General features: G+C 38.8%; 1 protein-coding gene across 1 annotated transcript; it reads left to right on the top strand.

The window, feature by feature from the left end:
• Nucleotides 1–723: 723 nt before the first annotated feature.
• VGLL3 (vestigial like family member 3) lies at nt 724–27,356 on the top strand. Its single transcript, XM_063443202.1, has 4 exons — nt 724–1,064; nt 18,367–18,613; nt 21,314–21,811; nt 26,860–27,356. Exons 1-4 carry the CDS (start codon nt 957–959, stop codon nt 26,901–26,903), a joined length of 897 nt encoding a protein of 298 aa, XP_063299272.1. The 5' UTR covers nt 724–956; the 3' UTR covers nt 26,904–27,356.

Genomic DNA, 27,356 nt, shown 5'->3' with positions numbered 1-27,356 from the left:
ACATTATGTATTAACCCAGTCAATCTCAGAGATATCATGTGAAGTGGTCTTGTGTTAACCCTTCTAGTCCCATGAGGATGATTAAATGTGTTACATTTTGTATAACTGAGAGGGTTAATAAAGACACACATTATGTATTAACCCAGTCAATCTCAGAGATATGTGAAGTGGTCTTGTGTTAACCCTTCTAGTCCCATGAGGATGATTAAATGTGTTACATTTTGTATAACTGAGAGGGTTAATAAAGACACACATTATATATTAAGCAAGTCAGTCTCAGAGATGTAAAGTGGTCATTTATTGCTCCTTTCAGTGGAATGGGGATGGTATAAGGTTTTTTCTCCCTCCTCCCCATAGGACATAAAGAGTTAATGAATGCACATTGTATAATAATAATAATAATAATAATAATAATAATAATAATAATATATCAGAGAGTACATGTTTTAATGATGGCAAATAGTGAAAGACTAATGTAATAATTATATGTGCCTAAAAAGTCACTGTCAGGGACATGAAAATGACTGTCTGCTTTCTTTAGGAGCAAGGGTTAACGTTTTACATGTTAGGAAGATAAGCACACAATCTCAGCATCCCACTGTCAAACTTTAATCCAATGATATGGGGGGAAGGCTGCTCCGCCCTCGCCCAGTGCAGCCCAGCAGCCGATCCCCTGTCCCGCAGTGTGGAATGCGAGCTGCCTATTGGCCGGAGCTCGCTGTGCCTTTTGTATACATGCTAATATGCAGGCAGGCTCCCTGTATCCTCAGCCCGCACTTTGGATGAGACCTTCCAGGCATCTATAAGTATCAGAGGCAGCTGCGGCACAAGGATTATGCCGACTTTGGACTCCCAGGGCAGCAGAAGCAGCACCTTCCCAGCACACAGCCTTGTCAGTTCAGCGCGTTAAGGAGGATTTTGCTAGAGGAGAGATCAGTCCGCTTGCGAGTCCTGCGATGAGTTGTCTGGATGTTATGTATCATCATCAGGTTTATGGAATGCGCCAGTGTCTGCCCGGGACAGCGTGTACCACAGCCTATTATCATCGCCATCACCAGCAGCAGGTGAGTCAGCCCTCATCTTTGGCCACTGGGCTGGGTGATCACTTCTACTTTATATATACCGCCTGTCTACAAGGACTGAGAGCTGGGGTGATCACTTATATTTTATATATACCGCCTGTCTAGAACTGGGGTGCAAGTTTAAATGACCCTTTTCTCTACTGAGTGTCATTTTGTTATAAAAATATCTGTAGACATATACAGGTGTTCAGAATTCTTGTTGTGTCTGAGTTCATACCAACGTTCCATATGTGTGTGTTTGATAAACATATGTATTATATATATATTTTTAATCTAGTTACAGTTTCTACTTGTAGCAGTTAACGCTGTGCTAGTTAAGTGTAATTAGGTCCAAGAGGGGAAGCTGCATCCTCTTTTGCCGTCTAGTTTTTCAGAGCTGATCATTCCAGATGTGGTCTATTCACTTACACGTGGATTATCTATCAGTCAATTACAATGGAATGTTGCTATTTAGGAATAATTCATCATTTTGCTAATCTACATTTATAGGTTCTCTGTCTTTGTATTTTGAAATGTGAAAATTACTTTTTAAAAGAATCACATACATACCGGTACCTAGAAACGAGTACTTAGATACCTGACAGTTTTGATGTGGTTGTTGGGGAGTATTTCTATCTCCATAATGTACAATGTTGCAAACTAAGATTTCTACTATATTTATATCATGTGGAATATGTGTGTATCTCTCTCTCTCTCTCTTAAATGCAAAAAATACCAGAGTATTGCAGTGTGCAATGATACCTTTTTTTATTGGACCAACATAATACTTAAAAGACAAAGTTTTGAGAGTGTTTCTCTGTTCCCCAGGTCTGAAGCAATTTATCAAATTAAACTATGCAGGAATCATACAGGTTATTTTTAGATTATCGTCTGGCGAGTCCTAAATTACATCACATGTAAGGTTACTTCTCTATAAAACACTAGTTGTGCATATTAATTGGATTAATATATATATAAAATCCCAAATCTCTTGTTCTGTAATCCAATATATATAGATAGATGTGTATTGCTTCAGACCTGAGGAAGAGAGGAAAACTCTGGAAACCTTGTCTTTAAGGTATTATGTTAGTCCAATAAAAAATGTAGCATTGCGCACGGCAATTCTCTGATATTTTGGTACCTTGTGTATTGGACTAATACGGCTAATCCAATCTACACTATATATATATATATATATATATATATATATATAAATAATCCCAATTCGCTTGTTCTGTAATCCAATTAATATGCATAACTAGTGTTTTTATCAAGAAATAACTTTACATGTGATGTAATTTAGATCTCTCCAGACAGTAATCTAAAAATAACCTGTGCGATTCCTACATAGTTTAATTTTACTAATTGCTATAAACGAAGTATCTACACTCTATCAATATTTGTAGCTATTTTAACCACATGAAGCATTAAAGCATTAACTGTGGAAGGTGTAAAACACACATATAACATAACATTTTTTCCCCTTTTTACATTATATTTGCTTTCCTAAGCTTTTTTGAACGCTCATGTTGTACACTAAAGTGCATAAGAAATACCTTTAACCAACATATTTCAGTAACTAACACATTTATTATTGCTTGTTATGGACTTTCTATTACTCCTTAACAAATGAATCCTGATGTCTACAATTCTAGATTTTAATCACTATTATCAATTCCATTTGGGGTACATAATACATATTTTTAATGGTCCATATATACTGTATGTATTTGTAGAATCAGCAATTGTACCCAATAAAGCAAAATTCTGCTAGGAATTTAATTCACCCATCAGTGGATTGTGGTATTTTGACACGGGAATTCCAAAATTCAGGCCAACATTTTCAATCTGATAAAATAGCTAGACCAAAAGATTTTCCTTACTCTTTTGCTTACCCTAAATTTTGAGAATCTTTAAAATTAATTCTCCACAGTTTGCTGTTTCTCGAATAAGCCCTTAGATATTAAAAAAAAAAAAAAAAAAGACATTGCACAAGCATTAACTGTAATAAAATGAGCACATTCCAATCAAACTGACAGCAGTGTGTGAGCATGCACAGTGCGTGGGTGTTAGGAGGGGCTACACAGACTTGGCCTCGCTAAACTCAACAGAGAATACAGTTTGTGTTGTTGTTGCATTCCTTGAAGTTTTATCATTATTAACCACGAAGATCATACTTTACATGGGAAGTGTCCCTTAAAACTTTGAGCCAGTAATACAAAAGAAAAAGCTGCGTAATTCCGAAGGTGTTTTGTCATTGTGGTGTATAAAAAGTGAATGTGTATTTTATACACCATTTATATTTCAACACAAAATTATTATTTACATATGATGTTCTAATCAGGGTTCACCAACGTTGATGGAATACTACACAGACTAGAAAAATATTTGCAATTATTAAATATTTTTTACTGATTTTTTTAGCACACATTTACTTGCTTTGTAATTAGAACGGAATAGCTGGTCAATTAAAACTTTAATTCTCCTATTATTTTAAAACGTTAGAGTTTTTAAAGTATATACTTTATTTTTATGCCTGTTTTCTGTAATTTTCTCCAGAAGTAAAGAGAGTCAGATAGAAATGTCATTAAGAGAACAACACGTGTCTTTTCAAAGCAATAAATATCTATTAAAGTTTAGGATCTGTTCATTAAAATAAAAATGAATATAAAAATGCATTTAAAATGTATTTTCTAGATAATAGGTTAAAAAGTCAGGCAATTAGTAAAATTTTGCAGTCAAACATTAGCTCATACAGGATCACCTAAATGCTTTTACGTTCTATTATGAAATGGATTAAACAATTACAAAAGACTCTTTTGTTTATTGTATTGCTATCATTAACCAGTCCATGTACAAATAATGTGTATGCGTGGGTAGAGGCATTTTCCTGCTTTAGAATTCTCACCATAATTTTATTTTTTTCTCAAGTCACATATAAATGGGTATAGTATAAGGCATAAAATGGTTGGGTAATTCTTGATTTAAAAGAGCACTCTAATATTATATACTAACGTTTAATGTTAGACATTCTCCTTACCTACTTTAATGTAAGCTCCTCCACCCCATAAAATGAAAATGACGCTGTCTTACTTATTTTACGTACCTGTCATCCCATGCTGTGTTGATCTCACTGTGGTCGAAACTCTCCCTTGGCTGAGACCATCATAGACGATTTGCAAGTCTTACTGTACATGCGCAGCAATTACTAAGCTATAACAATAATCATTTCCTCATATAGATACATTTTATCAATGAAAACCCAACAGGAGCATTTGACATCTTTTTATCCTAATGACCATCTTTTCCACTCCCCCCTTAAATTTCAGTGTCTTTCTTTGTCAATTTAAAATGTTGAGAGGTATGTCATATCGACAGTGTACACATTGCATTTATGTATGTCAAGGGACAAATGTAAACATTGCGTTTTGGATGTCTAATATGGAATGGTGACTGGTGAAGATTTTAGATGGTGGGGTGCCAGACTTGTCCTCCAGAATTTTACTGCTCTCTGTACACTACAGAGATACTAATTTAATACAGAGAGCTGAGCATAATACGGAGATGCTCTTACAATAAAACAAGCTGGGCACAACATAAATATATCTACAAAAAGATACAAAAAGATACCTATACAGGACACGGAGCTGGGTAGACTACAGAGATACTCATACAACTAGTAGAGCTGAGTAAAATACAACAGAGTTGAGCATAATAAGGAAACACTAATAACAATCCCACACAGCCAGGATCACTGTCCTGGATTACACAGAGCTGTAATACAGAGATCCTCACACCATATATGTCTATGTAAAATGGTTTAGTTTTCTCTCTCAATCTCTATCTCCCTTTCTTAGCTCTCCCTTACATGATCTTATCTTCAATAGTTCTCCTGCTATGATAACTTTAGCTTTCTATATATATTGCTGCTGTTATAAAACATGCCAGGTATTTCATTAGCCCTACAGCTACACATGGCAAACATGGGTAAAGCATAAAGATACTGATGGACTCCAACCATGCCAACACTCACTATTAGTTCTCAGCGCACAGTGTACACAGGGTTAAAACAGCAAGATACTGATAGACCCCTTATTACCATTGCTGCAGTAAATATAGATAATCTTCAGTGGTAATATGGAGCCAAAAAGTAGCTGATATGGTTAACAGAATCAACAATAAAAAAAAAAATAGTCTTCAGAGTCACAGCCCCTGTCCTGCAGTTTGAAGCTTTACAGCTATTTAAATTAGCCATAGCATGAGTATCTAGATTTAAGCTGTAGAGTGATTGAGCACTTTAATGAAGATGTTGGATATGTGCAGTATTACTTATTAAAACTATTAGTGATAGGCAGCACAGTGCTCTGTGTCAGAAACATGGCCCTCCCATTGTCACCCCTAGGCTTCACTGACTTTATATATATATTAATTATATATTTGAGTACATCAACTTGCTTAATTAATCCTTAGGTAGTCACTAGGGCTACTGAGTGGAAAGAAAGGATATTAACTATATATTCACATTTGGCAGAGGCCAGGATCTGCTGCTGATATGATCTACCTGTGCTACTTTCAAGATGGCTTCTTGCTTCTCTCCTGTGGGCATTGTAACCCAACTGTCCAATGATGGCTCCTGAATATAGAGGTCAATTGCATGCCTCCACTCATAGGCAGCTGGCTCTGCTGCTTGAATGGCAATTCAATGGAAATTCTGGTAATGTTTTCTTAAAGGACACTAGGCATTTGCAAAAACCTACTGAAATAGGGCATATTTCAAACTTGCCCCATTTTTTTGACATTTATAGATGCTCTCAAAAAAGTTTTTCCAAACAGCTACCAATAAGAGGGGAGGCATCTGGCCAGGGGTGTATTTACCACAAGGCAAACAAGGCATTTGCCTAGGGCGGCACTTTCAGGGGGGGGCAGCAAAAAACGCCCCCAAGGGCCCAGGTAAATGCCTTGTTTGCCTTGTGTACTGGGAGGCTCAAGAGCTGGCTGCCACCTTAGGGCCCCCTCTAGGTGTTAACGTACTGATATTCTAGCTGGGCGATGAGGGAGATATGTCCTTTTAGATTAAAAAAAAAATATTAATAATTAGTGAGTGTATGAGAAAATGTGTGTGTGTCTGGCAGTGAGGATGTTTGTGACTGTCAGTGAGTGTGTGTTTATGTCTGTCATTGTGAGTGTCTGTCCTTGTTTGTGTGTGTGTGTGTGTGTCTGTCAGTAAAAAAAAAAAGGCCTTGACACGAATTGGTGGGGCAAATTTAGATAAGGGGGTGCCGAATTTAGTCGTGCCTAGGGCAGCACAAATCCAGAATACACCACTACATCCGGCATAACTGAAATCTATTACAAAATTAAAGAGACACTATTTTTCCCCCATCTTTTTTGGCTTCCCACCACCCCCTCCAGAAATAAGAAAATTAGTGTTTCTAAACAATTTCAAATACTTATTTTTTCCCATATAAAAACTGGTGGGCCCCTTTACCAAGTGGCCCTATGGACGAGCATCCACTGCTTCAGTAGTATGGATGAAATGATGGTTTCTGGAAAAAGCACAGGTTTTTTAAGTTACCTAATGATCTATGATATTGCAGAATGAAATTGGAAAAGTCATTAAGAAAAAGATCAAAACTATTTAATATACACAAACTTTTTAAAACACTGTTATTGAACGACATATCATATAATTTTCTGAAGATGAGCAAATGAAGTAACTTACTCATACTTACCAAACATTATGACTTCGTAGAATAGATGGATAATGATGTAAAAAAGAGGGCCTAAGGGATTCTTAGGGTAAGGTTAATGTCCAAACTAATTCTATGGATGAGATCTCGGAGCCGGTTACAAATGTAATCCTTAATCACTTGGGTAAGGTATGTAGGCACATTAAAAAGGGTTACTTCAACCACCATGCCCACTTTTGCTTTTATAAGTGATAGTAGTAGTAGGCTGTATGCTTGAAATGCTGCACATCCAGAGATATTTGCACTTGTGTGCCGGGGGATAATTACACCCCTGACACATGTTACGTAGGCCGCTCACAACTCTGCAGATGTGTATGAGCTATATGCACATACCAACATGTTGTGTTTCACAGGAATGTTTACATGTGAGAGAATAAGCACAGACATTATACATATATGGAATGACATGTATAAAATGTTAATTCGGTACCTTTCATATAGAGGATAAGAAAATATTTCTAAATACACATCTGATCTCTGATCTTTCTGACTAACTGTGTGGCATTAATCTCAACATGTATTCATTGCCAAAGCCATATATATATGTGTGTGTGTGTGTGTGTGTGTGTGTATACACAGACACACAGTTGAACACAATTTCACTTGGTGTGACTTCCTCAAAATATAAAAATCAAAATACTCAGGTAACTGAGAAGAATTAAAATAATTAATACTCAACTAAACAGTTGTAATGAAATAGTAAGAAATTTCAGTACTACAAAGAAATAGTGGAACGTGACTTGTGTTCTTTTTTTTAATAAGCAAACATGTATTACTTAGCAGACATATAATGTAGATTTATATTTATAGGAAAATATAAAAATCTGTTTTTTATTGATCTATTTAGCTCTACCCTGCCTGTTTTGTTACTCTGTCAGTTACCAATCTCTCCTGCACTTTTCACTTTTAAACCCATCTTCTGCTATTTTGAACATCATACCCCCCAGTTGTTATTAAATCACGTAAAGGGTTCTTGGCTTGGTACATACAAGTTTATTAACTTAAAAAGAAAAACAAAAGTGATTATTCTATTGTATTTGCTGAATTGCTACCAGATGTACAGATTTAGAGAGAAAATAATATTCAAAAACATACCCTCCACAACCTGTTAATCCAGAAAAGAATTGCCATAGCACTCTAGTATATATTGACATTTGACTGACAGGGGAGTAAATGTGGTTCTCCTACTCTCTGCACAGCAACCAAAGCTTATGCTCTGCAGTTGCTATGGTTACTATAGTAACAGAGTGATTGATGTAATTTTGTTAAATCATGTGCAGCAATGTAGACGTAAGAGAGAAAAATTTTTTAATTAAACACAACATTTACCTCTGTGATAAACTATATATTAATTGTCTATGAATGGGGGATATCAGTAAAAGTGAACTAGTTTTTAAAGCTTGACTTTAAATCCTTAGATTGATTACCGCAATAGAAATAATTTTGCCATGCTTTCGACCACATTCCAAGACTAACACCACTACTCACTTTTTATTTGTCTTTCTTTACGTTAAATTAACTATTAAATGTTTATATTTAGCCAGGATAGACATTATTTTACATTCCACATCATAGTCCACTGCACCTCTTTTCTTTTTTTTTTTTTTGAGACAAAGATATTCACTAGTGATGTAGCGAACATTACATTTTCTGTCCACGAATGGCGAACGCGAACTTCCGCAAATGTTCGCGAACGGGCGAACCGGGCGAACCCCCATAGACTTCAATAGGCAGGCGAATTTTAAAACCCACAGGGACTCTTTCTGGCCACAATAGTGATGGAAAAGTTGTTTCAAGGGGACTAACACCTGGACTGTGGCATGCCGGAGGGGGATCCATGGCAAAACTCCCATGGAAAATTACATAGTTGATGCAGAGTCTGGTTTTAATCCATAAAGGGCATAAATCACCTAACATTCCTAAATTGTTTGGAATAACGTGCTTTAAAACATCAGGTTTGATGTTGTATCAATCAGGTAGTGTAAGGGTTACGCCCGCTTCACAGTGACAGACCAAATTTCCCGTTTAACGCATCACAAACAACCGCAAACAGTCCATTTGCACAACCGCAATCTCCCCATTTGCACAAGGTTGGATACCAAGCTAGCCATGTCCCGTTCCTTGTCCTCACTCATGTCATTGAAGGTCTCTTCCTCCACCCGGCCACTTACAACACCAAGGGTCCCCGAAAGGTGACAACAAGCCCCCTGTATTTTTTTTTTAAATGTACACTACTGTTACACCAGATATGAGTTGCACTGGTGTGACACTGTGCCCTGGCAGGCCCTGAAACGCACACGTGTGAAGGAAACTGACTGCTATTATATTACAGTCAAAAAAGTTTTGTGTTTTTTTTAAATGCAAGCTATTGTGACACCAGATATGAGTGGTGGCACTGGGACCACCTTAAAAATATTGGATATCGCTAAAAATCATGATCACTATATACTTTCTCTACAAACCTCTAAAACGAACCAAACTACTCATCCATCCGCTATACCACTTTATCCCACCTAGAACTAGTGCCTAGTTAAAATACTTGACTCTTACTTACCCACACTCAGTCATGCCACACACATTTCACCACTACTCTAACTGAATCCCTCTGACTACGGCTAAATTCATCTTCTACATCAGAACACTACTCCTAAGATTGGGTTGTAACCATGTCTCGGGTCTTTCATTTAGAATAGGGGCAGCTTCGTGTCAGGATCGGGACAGGGATCCAACACGCAGAGTACAAAGAGTGGAAAGGTACGTATACCGGGCCTTAGAATGGCCGGACTAACGTACCGAGAGTAATAGAGAATAGTCAGAGACAAGCCGAGGTCGAGGGAACGAGAAGACAGATAAGCGAGAGACAAGCCGGGTCAAGGGATAACAGAGATAAGCAGGGTAGTACAACGAGCCGAGTCAAAACCAATAGAGCAAACTAGAATACCAGAGCACTGAGTGACTAGACAAGCTAGAACCACGACAGGGCAATGAGCTGAAGTGAGAAGTAAGCTTAAATACCCTGGCTCTGGATGGTAATCACGCCTCTGACAAGTACCGATTGGATATCGGACACTTGAGTGACAGGTCGCTCGTGATAGCGTCATGACGTCACGTATTGAGCGTCCCGCTAGAAAAGGACGTGGATTCCTCGCGGCCGGTGTTTAAGTGACTGGATGAACCGCGAGGAACGAAGGAAACAACTCGCCTGGACGGGCAAGCCACCAAGTCTCTACCTCCCTTAGAGGTAGAGGCCTCAGGTACCCTGACAGTACCCCCCCTCTCAGATACGCCCACCGGGCGGAAGGAACCGGGGCGAGATGGGAAGCGGAGGTGAAATGCTCTGCGAAGACGAGAAGCATGAACATCCTCCTGAGGTACCCAACTCCTCTCCTCAGGACCATATCCCCTCCAGTTGACCAGATATTGCAATTTTCCCCTTGAAATTCTGGAATCAATGATGGAGCTGACCTCGTACTCCTCCCGACCCTCCACCTGAACAGGACGAGGCGAGGAGACCTTAGAGGAGAATTTGTTGCAAATAAGAGGTTTCAACAAGGAGACATGAAAAGAGTTAGGAATGCGTAAGGCAGGTGGCAGAGCAAGGCGATACGCAACCGGGTTGATACGAGTGAGAACCCTGTAAGGACCTATGTAGCGAGGAGCAAATTTCATAGATGGAACTTTTAGGCGAATATTCCTAGTACTCAACCATACCCTATCCCCAGGAACAAAAACAGGAGCCGCTCTTCTATGCTTGTCAGCGTGTTTCTTGAACAACGAAGAACTATGTAACAGAATTTGCCGAGTCTGATCCCATAATTTCTTCAGGTTGGCGACATGATCATCAACCGACGGTATCCCCTGAGAAGAGGAAACCGAAGGAAAAATCGAAGGATGAAAGCCATAGTTCATGAAGAAAGGGCTAGAGCGAGTTGAATCACAAACAAGGTTATTGTGTGCGAACTCCGCCCAAGGAATCAGACCGACCCAATCGTCCTGGTGTTCGGAAACAAAGCAACGCAGATACTGTTCGATCTTTTGATTAGTACGTTCAGCAGCTCCGTTAGACTGAGGGTGATAGGCAGAGGAGAAGTTCAATTTGATACCCATTTGAGAACAAAAGGATCTCCAGAAACGTGAGACAAATTGAGAACCTCTGTCAGAAACAATCTCCGAAGGAATCCCATGTAGGCGAAAAACCTCTCTCGCAAAAATCTCCGCCAATTCAGGAGAAGTCGGAAGTTTAGGTAATGGCACGAAATGGGCCATCTTAGTAAATCTATCCACCACCGTGAGAATAACAGTCTGTCTCTTGGAAGCAGGTAAATCAACGATAAAGTCTATGGACAAACAGGACCAAGGTTTCTCAGGAATGTCCAAGGGGTGTAACAGGCCACATGGAGAAGCATGAGGTAGTTTAGTCTTGGCACAAGTCTCACAAGCTGCGACGAACTCCTCAATATCTTTTCGAAGTGAAGGCCACCAGAAATCCTTGGATATCAGAGAGTATGTCTTGCGAATACCAGGATGACCAGCTATTTTACTTTCGTGAAAACATTGTAAGAGCTCCAGTTGAAGTTCAGGAGGAACAAAGTTTCTTCCCTCAGGAGTGTCTCCGGGAGATAGATGTTGTGACTTCAGGATCTGGTCAAGTAGCGGAGAATGAATTTTAAGACTGGTATTAGCAATAATATTGCATTTGGGTACAATGGAGGACACAAGTGGTTCAACTGAAGCAGAAGGCTCAAATTGGCGAGATAGCGCATCGGCTTTAGAATTCTTTGAGCCAGGTCTGTAAGTCAGAACGTAATTGAAATGAGTAAGAAACAACGACCAACGAGCCTGCCTGGAGGACAAACGCTTGGCCTCTCCGATATAAGCCAAATTTTTGTGGTCTGTTAGAATGGTAACAGGATGTAAAGTACCTTCCAATAAATGTCTCCACTCTTTCAAAGCCTTGATAACCGCTAGTAATTCTCTGTCACCAATGTCATATCTGCTCTCAGTGCCGGACAATTTTTTAGAGAAAAATCCACATGGATGTAATGGTTTATCAACACCCAACCTTTGAGATAGGACAGCACCTAAACCAGTCTCTGATGCGTCTACCTCAAGTAGAAAAGGCAGGGAAGTGTCGGGGTGAACTAAAATTGGAGCGGAAGCGAAAAGCTCCTTGAGAGTTTTGAACGCAAGAAGAGCTTCAGTAGTCCAATTCTTAGTATCAGCCCCCTGTTTGGTCATATTAGTGATAGGTGCGATAATGGAAGAATAGCCCTTAATAAAGCGCCTATAATAATTAGAAAAACCAATAAATCTCTGTACGGCTTTAAGACCTCTGGGTAAAGGCCACTCTAGAATGGACTGGAGTTTATCCGGATCCATCTTAAATCCCTCCCCAGAGATCACATAGCCGAGAAAGGTTACCTGGGTTTGATCAAAGCTACATTTCTCCAACTTGCAGTACAAGCCATGCTGGAGAAGCTTGTGCAAAACCCTCCTGACTTGCTTGTGATGAGTCTCAATCTCACTAGAATGTATAAGTATGTCATCTAGGTATACAATGACGCAATCTTGCTGAAATTCCCTAAGAACCTCATTTATCAGATCTTGGAATACAGCTGGTGCATTGCATAACCCAAAAGGCATAACCGTATATTCATAGTGGCCATAGCGAGTATTGAATGCCGTCATCCACTCATGTCCCTGCTGGATTCTCACCAAGTTATATGCCCCTCTGAGGTCTAACTTGGTGAAAATTGTAGAGCCCTTCAAACGATCGAAGAGTTCGGTGATCAAGGGAATCGGGTAGGCATTTTTAATGGTTATCTTATTTAGGCCTCGATAATCAATACAAGGTCTCAAAGAACCATCCTTCTTTTTAACAAAAAAAAATCCAGCCCCGGCAGGAGAGGAGGACCTCCTAATGAATCCCTTGTCTAAATTTTCGTGAATATACTCCTCTAGAACTGAGTTCTCTTTCGTAGATAATGGGTATACATGACCTCTGGGGGGCATGGTACCAGGGAGTAGGTTAATTTTGCAATCAAAGGACCTGTGTGGGGGTAAGGTATCGGCTTTCTTTTTGTCAAATACTGCCTTTAAATCTAGATACTGAGACGGAATTTGTGTCTCTGTAGGATTGTCAGAGTTAGCCGATGTGTTGGTTAATCCGAGAGGTGAGACCTTCCGCAAGCATTTTTCTTGACAATTCTGTCCCCACGAAACTATCTCCCCTGACTCCCAATTAATAATAGGGTTATGTCTCTTCAACCAGGAGTACCCCAGAACTATGGGAATAGACGGAGAAGAAATGAGCAGTAAGGATATGTCCTCTCTATGTAGGATGCCAACAGTTAAGTTAATCGGTATGGTCTCATGGAAAATAACAGGCTCAAGTAACGGTCTACCATCGATGGCCTCAACAGCCAGTGGTGTCTCTTTTAACTGGGATGGAATAGCATGCTTGGCAGCAAAACCCTGATCTATAAAGCTCTCAGCAGCTCCAGAATCGATTAGTGCCATAGTCTTAACTACTCCCTTCTCCCACTTTAAAGAAACGGGTAACAGGAGCCTGAGCTCTTTGTAGTTGTGAATAGAGGACAAAGTAGAAACACCCAAGGCCTGTCCTCTAGAGAAACTTAGGTGCGAGCGTTTCCCGAACGATTGGGACAATTTAGGCGTAAATGACCTCTGACTCCACAATACATACATAAACCCTCCCTTCTCCTGTACTGTCTCTCCCTCTCTGTGAGATGAGTACTGCCTATCTGCATAGGTTCAGGAATACGTAAGTCCTCGAACTCAGAATTTTGAAAGGTAGGTGCTAGTTTAAAGGAGGGTCTACGGGTCCTATCTCGAGTGTTCTGCCTCTCTCTTAAGCGTTCATCAATACGAGATATAAAAGAAATTAAATCCTCCAAATTCTCAGGGAGTTCTCTAGTAGCGACCTCGTCAAGAATTACATCTGATAACCCATTCAGAAACACATCTATATAAGCCTGTTCGTTCCACTTAACCTCTGCCGCCAAGGACCTGAACTCTAGTGCATAATCCACAAGTGTTCGATTGTCCTGTCTAAGGCGCAACAGTAATCTAGCTGCATTGACCTTTCTACCAGGAGGGTCAAAAGTTCTTCTAAACGCAGCTACAAAGGCATTATAATTATAGACTAGTGGATTATCATTCTCCCATAAAGGATTGGCCCATCTCAGAGCTTTCTCAATGAGTAAAGTAATAACAAATCCAACCTTCGCTCTATCTGTAGGATAAGAGCGGGGTTGTAATTCGAAATGAATGCTAATCTGGTTCAGAAAGCCACGACACTTCTCCGGTGACCCGCCATAACGTACTGGTGGGGTAATACGGGAAGAAGCACCTACAGTGGCTACCTCTAGACCTGAGACTGCAGGAGAAATAGAAGGAGTACGTGTCTCCTCAGGTGGGTTACTAACACGAGACAAAAGTGCCTGTAGTGCTAGAGCCATCTGATCCATCCTATGCTCCATGGCGTCAAACCTGGGATCAGAAGAACCAAGCTGACTGTTTGTACCTGCAGGATCCATTCGCCCTGTCGTAATGTCAGGATCGGGACAGGGATCCAACACGCAGAGTACAAAGAGTGGAAAGGTACGTATACCGGGCCTTAGAATGGCCGGACTAACGTACCGAGAGTAATAGAGAATAGTCAGAGACAAGCCGAGGTCGAGGGAACGAGAAGACAGATAAGCGAGAGACAAGCCGGGTCAAGGGATAACAGAGATAAGCAGGGTAGTACAACGAGCCGAGTCAAAACCAATAGAGCAAACTAGAATACCAGAGCACTGAGTGACTAGACAAGCTAGAACCACGACAGGGCAATGAGCTGAAGTGAGAAGTAAGCTTAAATACCCTGGCTCTGGATGGTAATCACGCCTCTGACAAGTACCGATTGGATATCGGACACTTGAGTGACAGGTCGCTCGTGATAGCGTCATGACGTCACGTATTGAGCGTCCCGCTAGAAAAGGACGTGGATTCCTCGCGGCCGGTGTTTAAGTGACTGGATGAACCGCGAGGAACGAAGGAAACAACTCGCCTGGACGGGCAAGCCACCAAGTCTCTACCTCCCTTAGAGGTAGAGGCCTCAGGTACCCTGACACTTCGGTCTCCTTCAACACTGACACTCCAGTGCATATTATTAAAAGATTGGGCAGATGGAAATCCTCAGTCTACAACCGATATATTCCTCATCCCGAGAAAGAAATGAGGATAGCTTTTAAAAGTTTGGCTTTGTAAATTTGATGCAATAAGTGTGTTTTTCTTTAATACCTTTTCACCCTCTTTGCATGAACCCGATTTACATATATTACTAATATGTTTCTGAACATATATATTACATTATTCACTCACTCTCTGGGCCGGCCTAAGACATCATGCTGCCTAGGTCCAACGACAAATGACTATGGGGATAATGTATAATAAACACAGGTTACTGGCTATGGGGGGGATAATGTATAATAAACACAGGTTACTGGCTATGGGAGGGATAATGTATAATAAACACAGGTTACTGGCTATGGGAGGGTAATGTATAATAAACACAGGTTACTGGCTATGGGAGGATAATGTATAATAAACACAGGTTACTGGCTATGGGGAGAATAATGTATAATAAACACAGGTTACTGGCTATGGGAGGATAATGTATAATAAACACAGGTTACTGGCTATGGGGGGAAAATGTATAATAAACACAGGTTACTGGCTACGGGAAGGATAATGTATAATAAACACAGGTTACTGGCTATGGGAGGATAATGTATAATAAGCACAGGTTACTGGCTATGGGGGGATAATGTATAATAAACACAGGTTACTGGCTACGGGAGGGATAATGTATAATAAACACAGGTTACTGGCTATGGGGGATAATGCATAATAAACACAGGTTACTGGCTATGGGAGGATAATGTATAATAAACACAGGTTACTGGCTATGGGGGGGATAATGTATAATAAACACAGGTTACTGGCTATGGGGAGGATAATGTATAATAAACACAGGTTACTGGCTGTGGGGGGATAATGTATAATAAACACAGGTTACTGGTTGTGGGGGGATAATGTATAATAAACACAAGTTACTGGTTGTGGGGGGATAATGTATAATAAACACAGGTTACTGGCTATGGGGGGATAATGTATAATAAACACAGGTTACTGGCTATGGGGGATAATGTATAATAAACACAGGTTACTGGCTATGGGGGGTAATGTATAATAAACACAGGTTACTGACTATGGAGGATAATGTATAATAAACACAAACACACAAAAAAAATAATAATACAAAAAAAAATGAATGCAGCTTCAGAATTAATCTAAATTGTATGCTGTCTAGGAGGTGGGAGAGTCTGGGAGGGAGGGTCTGCTGCTGATTGGCTGGAATGTGTCTGCTGACTGTGCGGTACAGGGTCAAAGTTTACTCAATGATGACGAATAGGGGGCGGACCGAACCTCGCATATGTTCGCCGTCTGTGGTGAACGCGAACACGCTATGTTCGCCAGGAACTATTCGCCTGCGAACCGTTCGGGACATCACTAATATTCACCTAAAACTGATTGTCAGGAAGACTTAAGCTATTGTGTTAATTTCTTCTAGCTTTGCTTTTTTTACAATTTAAATAGAAATAGCTACTAAAGTGATTTTAAGTGACGTATAAAAAATTTAACACAAAATACTCAAAATGGCTGGAAAATGACATTTTTAAAGTGTCTGAGATGGTTCTTTGATTACCACCACTTATTGCTTTTTGATAAAATCCCTTTGATAGAATGATGCACATGAAGAGGAAGTGGGTGGACAAGAGTAGCAAAGAGAAAACAGAGTGACGTGGCAATTCCACCTTTTTTGTACCCTTATAAAAATAATCTGCGTGAACAGCATGCTGGGACTGTTAGACAAAGATTGCCATGTTGTCCCACTTTATTTTAGTTCCATGTATGTATTGAGTAATACCTCTAATGTTAAAATAATGGGTTCCTACTACCTACCTTTTAGTATAGGGCTGTTTCAAAGTCTTCAATTTTGTTCTTCTTGACCTTTTCCTTGATTCTTTGTTGCCAGTCACTGGCACTTGTTCCATGTTAATGGTAACTCAATGTTGGACCTCAGTGTAGCAATGGCAGCAACAGCATTTGCATGATTTTAAAATCAAAATTTAGTTACTGGGCTAGCTAACCATTATGATAATCCCTAATGCCAAGATGATGGTAAATAATTACCAATAAGTCTTGTCTTCTGATTGCACACACATGTAGGTATTTAGGTTTCATAATTAAAGTAACAGTCGTTATGGTGTCAGGACACTTCCAATATAAGTAGTATAAGCGTGTTAAGGAGTCAGAAGTTCTCTGTTGGAGCTAAACTGGTTGGTGCAGAACTTAGGTCAAGAAAGCTTATGGAAGCTTGTAGCAGGAGTTTACAAGAGAAAGGCAGGGAGCTGCGTTTGGTGGACCCCATGTAAAAAGTCAAACTGTTCTAAAATAGTTTAACTACTTACATTGAAGGCTGGCACTCCCGGCACCATAACTACTATAGCACACTGTAGTGGTTATGGTGCGTGGAGTGTTCCTTTAGGGGGGGGGGCTAAAAAATTTTTTTGTATTGAGTTGGCCAGACTGGCTAATCTAAATATTATTAATTTAAATGCTTGCTCTGCTAGACACAACTCATTAAACTCTGTGTCAGAAGCAGCTTCAGAATTCTAAAAAGAGTGTAAATAATATATTGAAGAATCTTAATAATAAATTGCAGAGTCATTGGTAATAAGAAGATACACTAAATCCCAAATACAATTGTCCTTTATTTCCTATATTTTAATTCCATACTTCTGATGTCACTTCTGACAAGTGCGTACCGATTGAATGCCTTAATGTCTGAGTGCGGAATTGTGATGTAAGATTTGCCGAAGGCTTGAAGATGTTAAGACAGAAAAATGTTTTCCAGGCTCAGTGTATTTTCACACACAGCTTGCTAGTTTGATGTGCTGGAATGGAATTGGAAATATTTTTGTAGACATCCCTGCCAAATTATTGTACAATGTCTGCATTTATTTTATTTTTAAAGTTAACTGTTAAACAGATTTTTTTTTTTTAAGTATCATACTTGCTTGTAGAAAAAGTAAACTTCAGTTACTCTATCCACACATCCATTAATCAATCCAGTGGAATGTTGCATCAGAATTGTTCCTGACCGATCATGTCTGTTGAGGTTTAAAACCATCTTCTTTATATTAGTTCATATATTTGGAAATGGGTTCTCTAACACAAAATACCTGTGTGGGACCATTGCAGGACAGTATTTGCTTTGTGCCAACACATATATTTATTTGCAAGCTAGAAAGCATTGCATATTTTATTAAGATCACTGAGCTGAAAAAACAAATTCTTGAATGATTTGTATTCCCAGATATAATAATTTATATTTAGTAAAATTAACTTTTTAGGGAACTTAGGTAAGATTATTTTGTTAAATTTTAATAGTGGCGTACTTAACATGTATCTTTTCTACTTTTCAGAAGAAGATAGCTGCTTATAATAAGATGCAGGAGGCAATAGAATTAACTCTATCAACAAAACAAGAGGAAGATGAAAAAGACCAGCCAGCAGAGATGGAATATCTGAATTCTCGATGTGTTCTTTTTACATATTTTCAGGGAGACATTGGAACAGTGGTGGATGAACATTTCTCGAGGGCACTGAGTCAAATCAGCACCTTCAGTCCCAATATTGCTGCATCAAAAAGTAAAATAGGGACAACAAGAGGTAACGTTCAGTTTACGACCCTACATTCGAACTCTATTGTGTTTCAATGACAATTAATTAATTAATTAAAACTGCCATGCATTTTCTTCTATTTGACTGTAACATATAGACATTTACTTCATTCTGATAAATATTCTAGTGTTATTGTGAATCATAATAATATATGTAACTTTTCTTTTTTGGGTACTTGCTAATATTGTGATAAAATCATTCAGAGAGATTGTGTGACTTTAATTGCCAACTGTCCTTCCTCTGACTTTTCCCTGTGAAAGGAAATGCAAATGCAAGCAGATTAGCCACTGGGCTACTTCCCAAGAGCTGTGGCATTGTCTTAGCTATGCTATGATGGCCCATGCTATGTTAGTCCCCAGCCAGCTATAGTGTAAACAAGATTTTGCTGGCGAACACTGGAGAATTTTGAGTAGCAAACTTTCAGCTTTAACCTGCTAATTTCTGTGCAAAACTGTTGTATTTAGTAAACTAGGAATCATGGAGAAATGATGAGGGAATAGGAAGGAAATATCCAAGTTGGAAAATACTTGATTTTGATATTTTGCATTCAGTTTGGATACTTTGGTATAGAATTTGCAGGTACCAAAAACACATAAATGTGAATGCTTTCACTTTATTAAATTTAATTCATTTGAAGCAGGGAAAGGTACAATATTTATTAAAAGTCAGGATTGTTTTTTTGCACAAAAGCACATTTATTAATACTTTCCATGCACACCGATTTAAAGTACCCATGTCGCCCCCAAACACATTATTATTATTATTTATGAAGCGCCAACATATTCCGCAGTGCTGTACAATGAGTGGACTAACAGACACGTATCTGTAACCAGACGAGTTGGATACACAGGAACAGAGGGATTGATGAGTTAAATGCTAGAGAGAGTGGGGTATAATGACACAAAAGGTAAGGGTAGGGTAGAAAAGTAGGTTGCTAGGATAGTATTCTTAGTGTTTTGTTTTGATGACAGTTGCAGGAGAGGAATCAGGGTAAAGGAAGGGAGAACATTTGACAGTTTAATTGATACGCTTTCCTGGAGAAGTAAGTTTTCAAAGATTTTTTGATGGAGTGGAGACTGGGTAAAAGTCTAACAGAGAGGGGAAAGGCGTTCAATAGGAATGGTGCAGCCCTAGAGAAGTCTTTAAGGCGAGCATCAGAGGTAGGAGTATGACCAGAGATTAGACATATGTCTTTGGCAGAGCGTAGGGGCCTAAACGGGACATATTTAAATTGATTAAATCATACGTCATAGAGGTACATTATGTATTCAATGATAAATATTTAGATAAACCCATCTTACCTCTGATCCATCGCCAATATTTTCTCAGCTTTGTGGATATAACTATTTTACCACCCACCTCCAGTTCATCCATCGCTCCTCCTGCAGTCTTCTCTGATTTCTCCCGATTGGGGATGTGTCAGGATTACTATTGATCCAGCACGCAGAAATAGTATCGCACCTAGGACTAAGGATAACGTATAACCGGACCTTAGAATGGCCGGACTTAGCATATCCAAGAATAGTCAAAACACTTGCCGAGGTCAGGGATACAGAATGAGACACAACGATGAGGGAAAGCCAAAGGTCAAGGATACCAGAAATCAGGGAAGTCAAACAAAGCCAAAGTCAAATACCAGAAATACTACGATCAGGAACACTCTCTCGGATAACCAGCTAAGGGAAACCATGACATGGCACTGATCAAAAGTAAATTTGGGTTTAAATAACCCTCATAAAGCTGTAGCTGTCCCTATACTCCCTAGCCAGGACTGATGGCATCGGCTAGAGAGTTACCATAGCAACTACAGTACATGCAGTGTGGTTGCTATGTTTGTAGAACAGAAGGGCCGCCTGTAGAAGGTCTTTTCTGCTCTCTCTTGTCAGTCAAATTTTCGGCATAAAGTCTATGCCAAACAATTTTACTGACAGGTGGGAAAAATACCTATTTTGAAATATTTTTTTTTTCTCCCAATCTATATATTTGCTAGCACAGTGTATAGATATAATTGTGTGCTCTTGAAATAGAGCTTCTATTGTTGTAGCTATGACACGTACTCATTAATTGTCACGGGGCAAATGAAAAAAAAGTTGTTTAAACATGAAAATATTGTTATATTTGTAGACTATTTCTTTATTTCAGAATGCAATGCACTAAGAAGAGAGTTTTATTGCCTTCCCTGTTAGGTACTAACAGCCAATGCTACTCAAAGCATCAAAATTGTTTCCCATGGGACATTACCCTTAAAATAACTGACATTTTGCTTATAATTAGAAAAATAAGTGAGCTCAGCCCGAACAAGGAAAAAATGTTTCTGCAAGCTGTTAAGCAGTAGACAAATCTGTCTTTTCTTAAATATTTTACTTCCCATCTTCTAACTTGACTATAAAAGGCATTTTTATTGTTTTACAATTTCCGTATGCATGTTTAAAAATTATTTTCATGGGTTGTTTAGTCAGTGTAACCATTGCAAATGTTGATAGTTTACATGGATATTAATATGAAGATCATTTATATATATATATATATATATATATATATATATATATATATATAATGAGTAATAGTATGTTTATATAAAAATAAATATATATAATTGTAATTTTTAATAATATCCACAAAATTTGTGGATTTTTCAAAATAAAATCCACAAACAAATCAGTGGCTCATGAATGTTTCTACTTTCAGAGAGCTCATCAATATCATGCCAAAGGACTAGCTTTCCCCCATCACTTCGGACAACATCAACTTCAGCATGTTTGACTGGAGTTCATCCGGACTTCTCAACAGCACCCACTGGAATTTTCCCTTCTACTGAACATGGTAGCTGGCATGGAGATTGCTTGCATCAGACTGTACCACCACCACCTACTGTATCAGAATCTTGGCATTATCCTCTAGCTTCACAAGCAAGCTCACCATACACACACATGCATGATGTTTACATGTACCACCATCATGCTCGCCCACACGTACACCACCACCGACATCACCATCACCAAAGTTCACATCTAGACCCAAGATATGGACCCCTTCTAATGCCTTCTGTGCATACAGCAAGGATTACTGCCCCACCATGTGAAGCTACAAAAACAGAGGCCACTGCTTCCACTACTGCTACCTCGCCATGGCCGGGTGCTTTTCACGGCACTGTTGATATTGTACCCAGTTTTGGCTTTGAGTCAGGTAAGAGCATTTTGTTTAACTTTTGCTTACATGTGCCTCGACAACACAATTACCAAGGTAAACTTGTAAATCAGAAAAAAAAAATATTTGCAAAAATTTTGTACATTGTGTGTCATGCAACAGACATCTCTACTAAGATATGTCACAAATGTATCGTATAAATACTATTCATAAACATGGAAAATATTCTTTTAATAGTAATCCTTGTACTTCAGTTTGTTAGATTTGTGTGTGGTCCATTATCCCGCTTACCCATGTCACTGATGAACCGATTGAAATCAGATTAAGCTGGCCAAACATACTATGTAAATCAGCCCTATTTATATGTAAAACAAAAGAAATGTAAAATTTTAACAATGCTACACAAAATAAATAGAGACTACAGGAAATATAAATTTAGTATTTACATATAGAAAAAGTCACATTCTTGAATGTAAAAAAAAATGAATAACAAGGGTGATATAAAGACCTAAAAAAAAATTAAACAGAAGCATAATGAATAATCTATCAGAGCGGTAGTCTTCTGAAATAAAAAGAAACTATTTCCAATAAGATTGACTTCATCACAGAGAGTTATATTTGATATGACATGATCTTATCTGGTACATAATTATGGAATCCTCAGGTCTACACTTTTATTAGTGTAGTCATCAGTGGTGCAGTATATCAATTAATGAAGCATGCGTTTAGGCGGGCTGGTAGTATGTGTCTAAAGGATCTTTTAATGGTTCTCAGACATTGTGTTAGTATCTTTTACTGGGTCTAGATTGGCAAGACACTCATCTAGGGGTGATTGTTCAGCCTCCCACCAGTCCAGTAATGACAGAAACATGGCATAATTGTGCAGCAGCTGGAGAGAGAACAGTCAGTGCTTGAACTTCATGTGCTTGAACCAGGAAAGCTGGGCAGGTGAAAAGATGCTAATGACTTAGACAAGGATGAATAGTGATGACTAGACGACTGGGTCAGAGCATCTCCAACACAGCAAGTCTTGTGGGGTGTTCCCGGTAGGCAGTGGTGCAAGGAAGGATAATCAGTGAACCACTGTCGAGGTTATGGGTGCCCAAGGGTCATAGATGCACATGGGCAATGGAGGCTATTGTAGCTCGAATTGCTGGTTATGATAGGAAGGTGTCAGATCAGTGCATCACAGTTTGCTGCGTATCGAGCTGCATAGCTGCAGACCGGTCAGAGGGCCCATGATGACCCAAGTGTTGCCTGATGGCAGTAGCCTCTTTCAAAAGGATAATGCACCCTGCCATAGCATAGTTAAGGAAATGGCTGGATGCTTTCTGGACAGACCATGTGTGTATGTATACAAACAAAATTAAGCCCTGCGATCAAACTCCCACTACTCCTGGGTGGCAGCAATGAGAATAGTACACATCAGCCCCAATACACACCATAAAAGCCAAAGAAAAAAGTTACTTGCACACAATCCCAAATCTCGATGCACATTTTTTAAAACACTGGAGTTTTTTTAGTATCACTCCAATTGCCATTCAAGTGCAAGCTTAGCATTAAAAAAAAATATAAAAATAAAAAACTTGCAGCATATATAAACCTCTCATACACATACACTTTGACACATGTTTCAACTACACCACTCGTTCACACACGAGACCAATTTCTAATACACTTTCTTACATTCCTTATACATACATCCCTGCTTCACACTCCTCACAATGGCATGCCTAAAGTCACACACACTACTCAGATGTACACCTACACACACCCCATTCAACTCTAACCCCGAATTCATACACAGGCTCTCCATACTAATTCACTTTGGCATTAATACAGCAGATGTTCCCTTTTTTCACTTTTTTCTCAACCAAATTACATGACAGCATTCACAGATACATCCATCCACACAATGCACAAGTGCATTCACACAGATTTTACACACGCAAATACAAATATGAGTGCATGTAAATAGGCTTTGCTAGTTAGGTCGGTAATGCGTCAACAGTGATATGTCAGTAAGGTTGCAACGATAGTTACGGTGATTACATAATGCAAACAAACTGGGTCGGTTCTGTCAATTTAGCAGGTACAACTTTATACATTTCAAGCGGTTAATAGCTTGTTCTGTCAGGCTGTCAAAGTATCCAGTAGCTACAGCTGCAGGAATGTGTCATATAACAGGTTAGTACAATACTGTATACTGTATAGTCCCCTGGGGTCCCACAGGATGAAGTCCATCTCTGGACAGGTCGGCAGGACGATGCAGGTGTGGTGTGCCGTGTCAGGTCTCTCGATCAGATTGTCAGGGGTGCGCTGCATTTTTATTGAGTAATCCGATGCCTCGGGGCTGTGCAGCGGCCCGCCATGGGTGCCCGTGCGGTGGCGATTTGATGCGATGGGTCTCTGGGCATGATGGGAGTTGTTGAGGTGGGTCATTGAGCCGGGATATGGATGCTCTCAGAATGGAGGGTGTTCTAGGAGTAACAGCTCTTGGTTTCGGCGGCATTCTTTTTTTCGCCGTTCTGTGCCAGTAGGATGGTAGTTTGGCTCTCTGCCTTTCTGGGATGCTTCAGGGCTGTTGGTCGCTGCTGTGGGTCGGGCGGCGGTCGTCGGGGTGTGCAGCTTGAGGCAGGTGTCGTTGGTGTCCTCTGCTGCAACCTGAGCTCCACTCTGAGCCAGAAGTCCGTGAGGAATTGTTCAAGGCTGATCACTGAGCCCTGCCATGTTGCATGGCAGCCGTCTGGCCGCGTGGTCTCCGCCATCTTTGGCGGTTCTCTCGGCCCTCTGCTCGTTTTCATCTTGGCATAGTTAACTGCTAAGGAAAAGTTTAAACACTGCAATAAAAGCAAAATATTGCTTTGCATGGTCATTTAATTGGAGAGCTACAACCACAGCTCTTAGGGAAATTAACACCTCCACTTAATATATTCTTTTTATGTCTTTTTTTTTAATATATACTTACCTGTTTGCACAAAGACACCTTATTTCAGTTTTATCCTATTTTCCGCAATTTGGATTTCATTCCATGTTGGTATCTGAAGTCTGCAATGCATTAGCCTTTTTCATAGAAAAATTGCAAAGCAAAAACTGTCCCTAAACCCTATGTTTCTAATGAACACCAGTGCAACAAACATAAACATTACTGTCTATCACAGTTGGTCTTATTAGCTACCCTTTGAATGTAAGGTAATAGCTGCTAAATGTTTCAACCCGCGTTTATGTGTGAGTTGATAAATCAACCATTTTACTCATTTCACATACCGTCTGTTAAATTTGACACTTCATTCAAATACAAATTCGTTTTTTCTTCCTTACAGACTAAGGGAGTCTCCACACCTAAAACCAAAAATATATATATAAAAAAAATAAACATTGCATAAAATATAAACTTAAAAATGATTTTTGAAATAAGCAATGACAGAAACACTGTAAGTATCGCGGCTTCGTCAAGTTATCCAGTTACCACAGAGATTTGCTGAGTACCATATTTAAGTTTTAGCACCTCATGAAACTCACATTCTGTAATAATTTCAGTATGCAAGATGTCTCTCAACAGGAAAGTGTAAAAAAATATTTAGCAATACTTTTACTGCAGGATACAGTCGTAAAAGCAGATATGTTTGTGAGACTGCTGGCAAAACTGACTGTATGTCAGATATAGGGATAGATATACAGATAGACAGACAGATAGTAAGATAGATAGACAGACGGATAGACAGAGGGAGATAGATAGACAGACTGATAGACAGAGGGAGATAGATAGATAGATAGATAGATAGATAGATAGATAGATAGATAGATAGATAGATAGATAGATAGATAATGGAAAACATACAGGTAGGTGTTCAGTAACTGTGTTTATTAATGTCAAGGGAGATACATCAGTATATCAATGTTTTCATTCCACCTCATTGATCAACCACAGTTGGGTCTGAAACATTGATCTGTAGATGTATCTGAGTTGATACAATGAACACACCATTATTAAAGGCCTGATTGGTTTAAATAATTTGAAATTTGATTATGTATACGTTAGTACAGGGGGTTACATAATGTAAAATATTAAAGGCCATGTGGTGTATAGCATAATCTAAGTAGTAGATCTTATATACAGAGTACAGTGTAAATAAGATATCAAAAGGAAATAAAATATTCCAGACGACATTTAATTAATATGTTCATAAATAAAATAAAAGAGAGAGCCCACATGGTTATTGACCACTGTTTCCTCTCAGCCCTTGCCTACTTTAAGTAGCCTCACCCTCCTATATCCACATTAAAGCCACATTATATCCACTATATCCACATTAAAAAAGATGTCAGAATATTTCGATTTTGTTCCATCGGCATAAATCTATTCGGGGACTGTAACTGCATCACAGTGACACAATATATCTCTGCTTACATGGTACTTGGCTAAGAAAGATAGATAAACATATTTATGTTGATCAAATTAAATACCCAGGATTTTGTGTTCTTTGCATGTGTTCTTTAATGTTTTTAAATGTATACATTATGATGAAAGCTACGAATATGTGATGGTTCTGAAACCAGAAAGCCAAACTATATGTAGCACTAAGTAATAGGGCATTTAAAATAAAAAAGTAAAAATCCATTGACCTCTGTGTTGTGTGTTTATCATTTAACAAACATGTGAGTGTCCTATATTTATGGCTTTTTTCTTAAGGTATATTTATACCCAAAAGCCAAAAGTTGATTTACACTTGAATAAGAAAATCATCAGTAGTGTGCAAATTTTGCCGCATCTCTCTGCCTCTCCGTGTTTGTCAACTTGTCCACATCTATCTATCTAGATATCAGTCTGTCTGAGAATATGGCAATACACATTTTGAAACTAAAGCAAGGTATAACCAGATTCTGATAAAGAATTATATTATCCTAGAAATGAACAAAAGAGCCAGGCGCCTTGCAAACTGTTAAATTCTATAATTTCTATAATTCTATAATTATAATTCTATAATTCTAACATTTCTTAAAAAAATCTTCTCCATTAATAATAATCAGACATCCGATCCATCTTGCTATACATTTTCTAATGACCTCCTTATCTTGTATTTTAGGTATTCAGCACCAGGATAAAGAAAAGGATTCTCCATGGTTCTGAACTCTGCCTTATTTGAAAGTCCAGAAAACAGTGATCTCTACAAAGAGAATTTTGAACTATTGCCAAAAAAAAAAGCAAAACAGACGTGACTCTGCAATAAATCTAAGTGATTTCAGAAGTCATTCTTCAAACAATGTGACATATTTTCTGAGCCTACTGCAATCATTCGCTACCATTATTACAAACTATACTTTCCTTAAAAGCACTATTTTTGCTATTACTATACATAACATTATCATAATCAATTCCAAGTTTTATACCCTTCGGTGTATCTTGTGTCTACATTTGTAGATACAAAAAAGTTTTGGTTTTTTTTTGTATGTTTTTGTGTAGCGCCAAAGAGCTGTTTTAGAAGGACTTTAAAAAAAAAAAGTAACATTTTAAAAGTTCTGTTTCAAGAACTGTGTCTCAGTGAAGCACTGGCAAGCCAAACTTTTTTTGTATAAGAAAATT

This window comes from Pelobates fuscus, chromosome 1 (assembly GCF_036172605.1).
Source record: "Pelobates fuscus isolate aPelFus1 chromosome 1, aPelFus1.pri, whole genome shotgun sequence".
In the NCBI taxonomy this organism is placed as follows: Eukaryota; Metazoa; Chordata; class Amphibia; order Anura; family Pelobatidae; genus Pelobates; species Pelobates fuscus.
This window is presented reverse-complemented; position numbering and strand designations above follow the sequence as displayed.

Coding starts and splice junctions, on each gene's coding strand:
- VGLL3 (XM_063443202.1), top strand. CDS start 957: ATGAGTTGTCTGGATGTTATGTATCATCATCAGGTTTATGGAATGCGC. Junction 1,065..18,366: donor ATCGCCATCACCAGCAGCAG/GTGAGTCAGCCC, acceptor TCTACTTTTCAG/AAGAAGATAGCTGCTTATAA. Junction 21,812..26,859: donor CAGTTTTGGCTTTGAGTCAG/GTAAGAGCATTT, acceptor CTTGTATTTTAG/GTATTCAGCACCAGGATAAA.